The 11750-nt window shown below is 40.5% G+C and overlaps 1 protein-coding gene and 4 non-coding genes across 5 annotated transcripts; all 5 read right to left on the bottom strand.

The window, feature by feature from the left end:
* Positions 1 to 3758: 3758 nt before the first annotated feature.
* Positions 3759 to 3843, bottom strand: LOC122166686. Its single transcript, XR_006170867.1, has one exon. It is a non-coding gene; the product is annotated as a small nucleolar RNA SNORD100 (small nucleolar RNA).
* A 330-nt stretch (positions 3844 to 4173) lies between these two features.
* Positions 4174 to 7819, bottom strand: RPS12 (ribosomal protein S12). Its single transcript, XM_042816067.1, has 6 exons — positions 7786 to 7819; positions 7596 to 7647; positions 7032 to 7148; positions 5438 to 5540; positions 4832 to 4933; positions 4174 to 4256 (listed from the first exon to the last, which is right to left on the bottom strand). Exons 2-6 carry the CDS (start codon positions 7607 to 7609, stop codon positions 4194 to 4196), a joined length of 399 nt encoding a protein of 132 aa, XP_042672001.1. The 5' UTR covers positions 7610 to 7647; positions 7786 to 7819; the 3' UTR covers positions 4174 to 4193.
* Positions 4585 to 4719, bottom strand: LOC122166683. Its single transcript, XR_006170864.1, has one exon. It is a non-coding gene; the product is annotated as a small nucleolar RNA SNORA33 (small nucleolar RNA).
* On the bottom strand, positions 5000 to 5086 carry LOC122166684. The gene has a single exon (XR_006170865.1). It is a non-coding gene; the product is annotated as a small nucleolar RNA SNORD100 (small nucleolar RNA).
* LOC122166639 lies at positions 6403 to 6475 on the bottom strand. Its single transcript, XR_006170851.1, has one exon. It is a non-coding gene; the product is annotated as a small nucleolar RNA SNORD101 (small nucleolar RNA).
* Positions 7820 to 11750: the final 3931 nt, after the last annotated feature.

The raw sequence follows: 11750 nt of genomic DNA, 5'->3' as shown, positions 1-11750 counted from the left end.
AAAGTCTTTCTATGTGGAAAGTATCTTAGATTCATTTCAATAGGGAAAAAAAAAAAAAAGAAAGAAAGAAAGAAAGAAGGAGGGAGAAGGCTGGGAATTAAGCATATTGGAATTGTAACTCTTTTGGAGCAACAAAACAGGAAATTTGCTTTAATAAACATTTGTCTGCACATCAGCACAAAATATATTTGTTTCATAACTTGATTGTAAAATTTTACAGGGCAGTAATTTCACAGATATGGCCTGAATGCAGATTATTTCATTGCTTTTAGAAAAGAGCATCTGATCACTTCGCACTGGTATTTCTGCAGAGTATTAAGGCACAAAAACTACTGTTGTGCTTCAAACAGTCAAACTTCTCTTACTGATACTAATCTCAATCAAGCTAGAGTGAAGACAAACATATTCCTGGTATTTACTGAGCTAGAGGGAAAACAGAAATTGTCCAATCATATAAGCAAAACACGATGTTGATTTTCCCTTGTGGATATTTTTGCAGAACTCCGCCTAGTACCTAGTAATCTTTCAGCAGCACAAAGCATCAGGTTTTGTTTGGTTTACTTAGAACAAAACCAGGTACAAACAAAACCATAAATTCTAATTATCAGAAAAGTGTGGTTACTTTTCCTTACTGAAAGTATCCCCATTTTATGTAATACTGTATTTCTTGCACATATGTCAGTGAAAATAAATAATTTTGCTTAAATACTATGAGAAGTCTGCCTAATTCCTTTAGAATTGGAGAACAGGGGAGAAGCTTCTGCAAATCATGATTACTCTCAAAATGGTTCTTATCAGTTCCTGTATTAAATGAGCCAGAAGCTTATGGGACTGAGAGGAGGAAGCACAGTTACAGGTGCTAGGAGACTCATATGCAGTGTTTCACTCCTGTAATACTGTACTATCAATTACAGTAACTACATGAAGCAATTAATGTGAATTCAGGTTATTCCATCAGTGGAACCTTCATTCAAAAATAATGCTAACTCATAATAAGATTATAGATATGTGCATCATTACATAAGAGCATGTCTATCACATCATCTGCCCAACATTTTTTAAAAAAGATTGTAAAATTAAACATCTGCTTGCTGACCAGTGACTGGAAGAATCTGTATTGACTTGACAGTCAAAAGTGCATTGCATGTAACTACTGAGAAAGTTTGCCATTTCTTGTGTTTTTCTTCAGGTTAGGGGAGTCACACCACACTTTTGTGCTTGCCCAGCATACAGTATCTGCTTTGAAAAGCAAACACAGAGTTAAAAATCCTTCTGAGATTTCAAACCTCAAACACACAATCTCCAGTGTAGAAGGCAAGACTAACATAAGTCCATTCTAAGTTCCTTTACACCACTGGATGTGAGGCCTTCAGAAAGCAGAGCATGTTCTCTGCACCAATCTTAGCACAGAATGAAAAGGGCACTAATATTCTGCTTATTTCTCATAGTTAAGGGCACTGTGTGGTTTAATACCAAACATTCTTTGTGCAGAATTGATGCTCACCAGCCATAACATTCTTAGCATTAAGTAGAACTGGCATATTCACTTCTCTCTTGGTAAAGCAGAGAAAACACTCTCCAAAGGAGTAGAGCCTACAGACACACGCACACAGCAACTTAATGCTGACAAGCTCTGACCCCTGGCATTTATGCTACTGAGGAACTTATCTACACTGGGAGATCCAGTGCACAAGAACTTCTTTACAGTGAGGTGACGGAGCACTGGAACAGGCTGCCCAGGGAGGTTGTGGAGTCTCCTTCTCTGGAGATATTCAAGACCTGCCTGGATGCCTACCTGTGCGACCTGCTGTAGGGAACCTGCTTTGGCAGGGGGTTGGACTCGATGATCTCTGGAGGTCCCTTCCAACCCCTACAATTCTGTGATTCTGTGAACGAGCTTTTCTTAATCTTTTCATTGAGAACTTGGCTTCCATTGCACATCATAAGCATAACTACTTCCTCCTTCACAACAAGATGCACGCAGTATGAGATCACTGCCATTATGCCAGACTTCAGAGGTCTCAAACAGTAAAGCGGGAATGCACACTGTTAGTGGAAAGTACTGTCAGGTCCCTGACAAGAACCAGTCAAATATATTCCATCAAAGTAGGAGGGAAGGGGTATGTATGCATTTAGATGCTCTAGCAGTTTTGACCTAAGACAAAAAAAGCGTTAGTACAGGCCAGGATGACATACAGGTGCCTCTAAAAGAGTATGAGTTCCACTGGTCTCAAAATACTGGGTTTGAATCCCACACAGATGACCCTGTTAATACTGCCTAAGGTCTGCATACTTCACAACCAAATAACTTTTCTTCAAAGGACTTCTCTAGCTTTTTCCTTCACACAGAACATAAGAATTTTGGCCTGAGAATGACCACCAGTTCAGGCAAGAATTGTAACTGTTATTTCCAGAGAACACATATTGCTGCTTCTACACACCAGAAGGCAAATATCTGTACACTGTTTAAACTCCCTTTGCAGTCAAGTGAAATTTACCTGAATTAGCAATTCTCTGCTGCCCATGTCATTTTGTGTTTAAAAAATGAAAATGTTTGTGTCTGATTAAAACATTAACACCTGGAAAAGCTGTTTTTAGTCATGTGCTCAGCCAGGGTTTCCTTGGATCTGAGCATCTAAGTACAGATCTCACTGTTTTGATGAACCTTCATCCACTACCCCAGAGGAGCTTACTGCATTGCACATTTGTTGCCCTCAGCCCAGAGAATTTTAAGGACCTCACTACTTGTAGGTAAACACACTTAGACATTTAATTAAGAAAATTTCCAAACCCTGCAGCATACCAGCAAGTTAACCTGGGCATTAACCCCAGTTTCAGACCCCAGTTCCCTGTGAATTAAACTATAATGGAACAGAGGGCCAAGGAAAAGCAAACCTTAATACAATTAAGATCACTGCTACAACCAGAATTCCAGACAACTTCCCCTAGCACGTACCTGGAAACATTTTAGAAATATTACAGGCACATAGGCATGGGTGTACCATGCATTTTCAAAAGGGAATCAAATCCCTTGAAAGGTACAGCTCCTAAACACAGGACAAAAGATAAACCACACTTTAAAACATGTCAATTTACAAGAAATACTTGAGCTTATTAGCCAAATCAACCTACATTTTGTGGTAGTCTTTCAATTCCATTTTGAAAGGAGTATTCTTACAAATTGCTTAGAAACCTCCTGTAATCCAATGAGATAAACTGAGGATCCTATCAACAAGAGAATTCCTGTAATTTCAATGGTAATTGGTAATATAATTAGTAATGTAAATTTAATAGTAGCTGTAATTTATTCACAATTAACAGACACATTCCAGTCCTTTCAGTGTACACGTGCCCAGTCCCAGTCCCATTCATGTCCTATTTAAGCAAATCCTTAGGAGTCCCGTTGGAGATGCTCCACTTTGCACAAGATGCAACACATAGTAGGTACTAAACCTGTTCAGATTTCCAAAAAGGTTTTGCTTAACAAAAAGTTTGTACCTACCCACTATTAATGAAACCAAGACAAAGGACAACAAAGGACAAGACACTATTAAGAACTGCTTTGTCTCAGCAATGAAATCCCAACCGTTTGGCTATCCTGACAGCAGTGTACACATGCACACACACAATTATTAACTACATGACAGTACTATTTTTATACAGGTAATTCCACGCAGTTTGTTTCAGAACTGAGTGAAGGAAAACAGAACTAATGTCAAGTTAGTCTCCTGAATAAGGTTTATTTAAAGAATTTCTGCAACATCTCAGAAGATTTGGGTAACAATTAAGGCAGTTCTCCTCATTTGCTTCAGTAGAGGGAGCCAAATTTTCATCACAGATGCAGCAGTTACTTCAGACTTTCCCAGACAAGTTACTCTGGAAATGTTGTAGAAGTGCAGGTCTACATGCTGCCAAACTAGGTGCTAGCAAAGACCATAATCAACTATCAGCATTTCTGCAATTCAGAAGCTGTATGAAGTTCCCTAAGTTGCAAACCATGGTACAAACATGGAAAGGAGCACCAAGGAATAAGAATAGCAAGGATTCCCATTACCTTCTTAAGAAACAGAACTTAAATATTAAGGAACTACTCAAGACCTTTCATCCTTTGTTATCCTTTGTAATAATGAGAATCCCACCAGCACCCACCCATTAATCACACACACACGCTCATTAGGCTCAAAGTTTATTTTTCATTTCTTGCACTTGAAGTACTCTTCGATGACATCTTTGGCCTGAGATTCCTTGCCATAATCCTGTAACACAGAATAACCCATTATAAACAAGATGACCCGTTCTAAAGTTTACATCCTACTTTTAAAAGAGCTAGTATTGCTAGTATAGCATATACATCATGTCAGCATGATGTAACCTCAAGAGAAACCGTATCTACCAGTTGCTTTCCCTTGATTTGCTAATAAATGACTATTTTAATATTGGACTATGCTATTTCACTTAAGCATATAACCCACTGGCGAAGGTCCAAGCAGACTTAATTTCTGCTTAAAGGAAATTAAATATATCAGTATGCAAAACAGTAACAAGTACTACAACACATGCAGAAGTCATTACTGCTTATGGTGAAGATGTAGCCATCTTTTGGGACCTCAAAGACAATAAATTTTCTTCAAGGCTCGTACTGTGGCTTTACTTTACCAGTAGTTTTAAAACATGCTCTGCAAAACATTTTCAAGTTGAGCAGAGACTATTAACTGGTGTTTTTTTCTCTTGAGTTTATTTTCTAGTTAAAAAACTTGTCTTTAATGCTTAGTGGCAAGAGGACATAAATCTTATATTGCTCATTTCCAGAATTAAAGTAGTATCATCTTACTTTGACAACCACACAACTGCAGCCCACTACTTTGCGAGGTTTCCCTTCTCTGTCGATCTTGCAAAGTCCTACCCATTCACCCAGCTTTTTGTTGTCATCAACCTGCATAAAACATTACATCACATTAGAGCTGTTAATTTCTAATGTAACTATGCTCAATAAAAAACTGCTGTACTCTCAGAGGTATTGGGTAACGTATGGCTGTTTTCCTCACAACTATCAGTAGAGGGAGCCAAAGTCTCATCATTGTACAGCTCTTATATTTTTAATTTCAAGAAAACTCACATTAAGACCCTACACACGCTCTATAACCACTATTTAATGAGTTCATGTAATGAGTTCTGTTTCTTCAAATACAGCACAAAAATAGACTTCAACTTTAAACTTAAAACAAATCTTTAACCATTCCATGGCTTTTATGCTGGTCACCTAAGAATCACATTAAACTGAAAAGTCACTGCTGCTGTCAGAAATTTTGCTTTCATAAACTATATACGGAATTACAGTACAGTGTCTCAGAAGTTCACCTTTTTGTACTCTGAAATAAGCAGATCAGCTCACAAGTATGGTAACTTCCAGACTTGTGTATGAAGTTCTGACACTCACCTTTATCAGGTTGATCTGGTGTTCTGCACAAAGTGCTTCAACTAGCTTTACATACATGGGCTCATCACAGTTTGAAGCCAGGACACAAAGATGGGCTTGGCGCCTTAAAAGAAGAAATGGAAAACATAACCTCAAATGCTGACCAAGCCTTCTTAATAACCAAAACCATGACAAGCAAGATTCAGCACATTCATGTGTAGACAGCCACTTTATTTCTGGTCTTTTTAAACCACTTTTGAATTATAAAATACACTTTCCATATGATCTACTACTATCTCCTGCTTCTCAAACACAACACAGCTCTTATGCATTGTTAGTTTTATTATGTGATTCTATACAACTTCAGAAGCTTCTAGAAACACCATTATATTAATTCTAGACACTAGAAAAAGGTGTAATGACTAAACACCAAGTCCCGTACACAACTAGTGTCTTTATTAGAAAGCAACAAAATTACAAGTTGCTTTTTGCCCTCTACCTCAGATTAGTCATTCAACATTAGGATTGTAATTACAAAAGCTTGAATTTCTATGCCAGGTTTTTAAAAGCTCTTCAGAACAATCTTTTCTACTTACGTCCAAAGAAGCTGTTATGACAGGGCCCCAATTCTAATTACGATCTTTGTATACTGCAGTACAATGTTAAGAATATCAAAGGGATACCTGACAACAAAGAGAGCCGTATAGGTCTTCTATGCTTAACTCAATGCAATGTGACCACTGCAAACAAATCTTATGTTCTCTACAGCCTTCTCCATCATGAGCACCACTAGAACATTTCAGAAGTTTCCAAGCAAGAACCATTTGACACAAATGCATTCAAGCCTTGTATAAATATTATTCTTTTAATGCACATTACATAAATTTGTATCTTAACTCAAAAGACTTCTTGCCATCTAGTTTTCAGTCAGTTACACTTCTCCCTTTTCTTATTCAGTACTTTGTTTTAGAGCTTTTTGCATACAGGTTTGTCAGACCACAGTTCTCACTCAAAAGGAGTGAAGGGGTATCCGACAATTTGTGAAGTCATCACTCAAACACTGCAGCTTTACACTTAAATGTTATTTAAAGGCTGATACTAGAAGCTCATATCTATGCACATATACCAGAAATAGTACCTGCATATTACATTTAGCACATGTTTAACAAATTTAATACTATTTTGATATAGTACCAAGTCAGTTATTTACAGCCGTATCAAAAAGGTGAAGCTAGCCAGAAAAAGGCAAGCTCTTTTTATAAAATAATTAAGCCAAGTTTCCCAGTTTAAATCTGACATACGTATTAGCCTTCTCAATTCTAATTCTTAACAAGCTTTGGGAGTCCCATCCTCTCTTAAAATGCGAGGTTAAAAAGAACCCAGACTGGATCTGGGCAGCCTGGCCTACTGGCTGGTGATCCTGCCTTTGGTAGGGGGGTTGAAACTGGATGATCTTTGAGGTCCTTTTCAAACCAGGCCCTTCTATGAGTCTATGAAGGCTTGTGAGCTTGAGGTGGCAACCAATGCCATTCCACCTTAATGTGCTTAATATACTTCTTCACAATACTCCTCACTACATTTTATTATTCACAAATAAAAGAAACACAGCACTTACTTGTCCAAGGCTTTGGCTGCTTCACGAATACCACGAGCGAGGCCATCATGGATAAGTGCAGTCTTCAGCACTTCTTGGAGGGCGGTGTTAACATCCATTACACCTCCAGCAGTAATGCTAAACAGAAAGCAGACATCATTGCTTTGCCCATGCCAGCATCTTCACAATCATAAGCAGAAACTTCACATTCACCTGCAAGCACCCAACTGCTAAAAACTACAGGAAAAAAAGCAAAACCACAGCAGCAACTGAAAAAAAAAAAAATAAAGTAAAATAAAAAGCAGCAGTTAAAAGGAACCTGAATACGTTTTAAGCCTTATTGGTGAACCAGCAAGCTGTGGACTCCTCATGATCCCTCACAAAAGGACCGGTCACAAACCCAGCCATGCCATCAGCGCACCTCACCCCGCTTACAGGGGGAAGGTAGCGGTGGTGGCAGCACGGCGCGGCCTGCCCGGCCCGAGACGTCAGACCCGACCCGACGCGGGCGCCCAAGCACGGCGCTACGCCCAGCAGCGATCCACCACCTCCGCCCTCCACCCCGCCAGCCGCCGCCCCGCTCACCCTTCCTCGGCCATGGCCCTCTCGGTGGGTGCCGCTCCCGCCCGGCTTCCTGCTGCAAATACAGAGACAGACCGCCCCGGTGAGTGCCGGCGGCCGCCCCGATATCCCCGCCCAGCGCCCCCCCACCGCGATGGCCCGCCGGCCGGAGGGATTCCGCCCGGCAGGCCCCACCGCCACCATGGCCGCTCACCCCACTGCCGCTGCGAGCCGCAAGCGAAAGAGGGGGCGGGCCTTCCGCCTCGCGCTCAAATACAGTGCGAGGACCCCGCCGCCAGCCGGAGCGGCGGCTGTCCGGCGCGATGCCTGATGCGCTTCTGTCGACCCGCGGGAGTTGGCGGCGCGGCGGGGAAGAATGGGGGAAAATAAAGCCTGCAAACAAACGAACCTTACTTCAGGCTCTGCTGTCTTTAAGCGGTGGTCACCGCACTAAGCTGCGACTCAGAAGCCTGAATTCCTGTCGGGCGCTGCTCGCTTGCTCCCTCCTGGTCACAGAGGTGGGATCCTCAATCTCTCCTGTGCCAGACCTGGCAACCTGAGTGTGGCTGGAAACACGCAGTAATGAAAATAGGCAACAGATACTGGTCGCCATGGTCTGTGGCTGATGTAACTGAGGGCATTTGTCACCAGTGTTGCCAGCCACCTTTTGTGCAAAGCCCTTTGATCTCCTACCTTCGTGCAGCGTGGTGTGGGCCAAATGCGGGCAGCAAGGAGATGCGCAATGATGTGAGTGCCAGAGAGGCAATGAATGGTTTTAGAAATTAGAGTGTATAATTTAGATATGAGGAAAAATTTTGTCTCTGACAGAGTGGTGAGGCATTGGCACAGGCTGCACAGGTGGGTGGTGGGGTTGCTGTCCCTAGAGGTGATCAGGAGCCGTGTGGACGTGGCACTGAGGGACATAGTGAGCATGGTGGGCAGGGGTTGGCAGTTGGACTAGGTGATCTTAGTGGTCTTATCCAACCATAGTGATTCTGTGATTTACTTTATACTGCTCAGACCCAGACAGCACACAAACACAGACTATAGTGCCCACCTTGTTCCTCTCTCCAGGCAGTTTCCTTATCCATCTATATTGCTTAATCTTCCTGTTCTTGAAAAGCCCCAAAGATGCCAAATCTATAGAGAAATTTCTGTGTCGAGTGGAACAATAAACCATTCTCATTCTCAAGATCATCTGAGGATAACACAAAGTCCTTAGCCAGCCATAAGGCACATTCATATCATTGCGTAAGTGCAACATATTTTCTCTCTGGGAGGTGGAAGTATGCACATCTGAGAGATCTGTCATAATCATGGTGAAATTATAGACTAGTATTCTGAGAGCAGAATATGCAAGAATAGTTTTCCTAGAACAGTTGCAAGACAATAAACCTGTGCTAAGAGTTACCTATATGTAGATAGGATATTTTCATTGGCACTGAACTCTGTTGAAATGTTGGTATAGCACAGTAGCTATTTGTATTTATATGTAATTATTACTTTTATTATTATATTATTTTATATATATATATAATTTATATATAATATATTTTATATTGTATATATATTATTATATTAATTATTATAATTATTACAGTTTGGAAGTCCACTCACTGCACAATGTGCTAATGTGAACTTAGTGCTCACGTGAGCGCTCTTTGCACACTGTTAGCACTGCCCCACCTGTTGTACCATCCTGCCCAGTTTCCTAAAAGGAGTATTGAGTTTACTAACCTCTGTGTTTGTTCTTGATCTGGAGTTATGATGACCATTTAACACCCTGCCGCTTAAGTGCTGGCATACAACCAGGAGGAATTATGCATTTCAACCACGGATTACAGTTCTGTACTCATCAGCACCATGCTAACTACATAAGTGCACCACAGTTCTTTCTGGAGTTCTCCAGAGGCAAAGGATCTTCTGTTCAACTGGTGACCAATCGCAGAAAGAATGCATGGCAGAGCAGAAAATTCTGGAATTACTGTAGTGCAAAGAAAGTGTTTCTAGTCCACATAGGGTTGAATGTGTGAGGTAACAAGTGGAGTGCTAGAAAACAAATATACAGTGGAAGAGCCTGTCTGTGTGCTCTACTGGGTTGAGGTGGTGTCCGTGCCAGCAGTGGCCCAGTGTGCCACTGAACAGCCAGCCCAACAGAGGAACTTAGTCCTCCTGAGATTTGCTTGCATTATAGACCATATAGCAACCGTCTGTAAACCTGCATGTGTGGAGAGGAAGAATATGCACAAGATGCTGTGACAGGATGTTCAGGAATTTGGGTTCTCTCCAGCTAACTGTTCTGGACAACCCAGTTGGACTCACAATCTCACTGCATATATTTAAAATTTTTCCATCCTCTCTGTTAAATTCCTTGACACCTCCTGCTGTTCTCCCTGGTTATTGTGGCAGCTTTCCTCTTTTTACCATGTGTGATCTAAACAGCAATAGAACCTGGGGGGCTTTTTAAAAAAAGCAGTACTGCAATAAGAATATAACAGCTTGCTGTATCTCATGTCTTTCTCATGCTCCTTTCTCTATTTCTCTCCTAGTATCTGCCTGTGGTAGACTCTGCTTTTACCTTGTACTTTCCCTAGAATCCACAACCCATATTTCTTTAGAATACCAAACTGTTGTGAAAATTTAACCTGTCATGTTCTGAACTGTGGAGATTCAGGAACTGAGCAATGAAGAGTTCACACAGAGCACAGGAGAGTAAGGCAGTCAGATAGATGGGTGAAAGTGTCAGCTGTTACAAACTTCCAAGAAAGGTCCACAGTACTGCTAAACTCCGAACAGACAGTTCTGAATTTTGGTTCTGAACAGTATTTGCAGAACTTATTTCCCTGTGAAGTCTGTTTCCAGAAATGCGAAGCACAAGCAGTGCTATGATAAATTTCTGATGCAATGAGACAGAATTATCTAATTTTAATTCCAAAATGTCATTTATCTGTCTCATGGAACATCAGGCTGGAAACTTTCTTGCAAGTAACACCAGTGCTTATTTGACTCTGCTCTTCCTAAACAATTATTTCATTTCCTGGTCATACAGTTCAGAAAAAAAGTTTTGCATCATTAATGCTTTTTGTGGTGGGTAAGTTACTTTTACCCATTTTCTTGTCCTATATCCACAGAAATCCTGCTCACCAGCCCAGACAGGTGAGAGGAGTATTTCCAAGCACCTTCAGGCAATAGTTCGCAATAGCCATCCACGTGGCACTACTCAGAAGAACAAAAGATATCTACACCAAGTTTCAAGCACCTGTAGAAAGTATGGTGTGATCATTCTAGGGTTTCACAAAGAGGGGAGCTATGGTATTTCAGCACCAATGGAAGAAAAATCTTTGATGTCATGAATATTAAAAAAAATAAAATAAAAAAAAAATCTGTACAAGACTCTCTCTCAAAGCATGTGGTTACCATTTGATTACATTACAGCAATAGTGAACTTTCTGACTACCTGTGTGCACCATTATAAATTCTGGGGGAAAAAATGTCATATGATACAAATAAACTCTGGCCAAGTGATTTCTAGTTTGTAAAAGTGTTTTTAAGAGTTATACAAATATACAGCACACTAATATAGGAAACGTATCCTCACATGTGCGAATCAATTCAGAATACCCTGAATGTCTACACTGAAAGCTATTCATAAAGCATTTTTCATAGCATATTTCTGTTGCTTGTTTGTTTTTGCAGACTAAACAATGAATGTAAACTCTTTGTAGTGTTTATAGAGGGCTCATTACTGCAAACCTTGAATTCTACCAATGATTTGGGATCTGAAATACAGATTTTAAAGTTGCTGGAGACATGACATAAACAAGAAAGGTTTGAAGTATGCTTTTAAGAAAATGAATAGTAAGGCTTAAGAAGCTATTGTGACAGGCAGGTAGCAAGTACATGTTCAAAGGCTAATAAATATTTATAGCTGGTTTTATAGTTTCCCTTTTTAAAAAATAGGAAGAATTAACAAACATGTTCTGTCAACCAGTTGTTTCTCATGACAACAAGCACTGCATTTACAAACTGTATGGACACACAGGGAACTTGTAGCCCCATCTCATTTTCTGAGCTGTAGCTCATGCTGATCACATCACATCTGCTTCCCATACTTCATCTTTCTACTGCACACATGGACTTTGTGGAAATGTGATTCCATAGGCTTTATTGGACTACTCA

Source organism: Centrocercus urophasianus, unplaced genomic scaffold (assembly GCF_019232065.1).
Source record: "Centrocercus urophasianus isolate 14NV4802_14NV808 unplaced genomic scaffold, USGS_Curo_1.0 seq_10, whole genome shotgun sequence".
NCBI classification, from domain to species: Eukaryota; Metazoa; Chordata; class Aves; order Galliformes; family Phasianidae; genus Centrocercus; species Centrocercus urophasianus.
The sequence above is the reverse complement of the archived record's forward strand: the minus strand, read 5'-3'. Positions and strand labels throughout refer to the sequence as shown.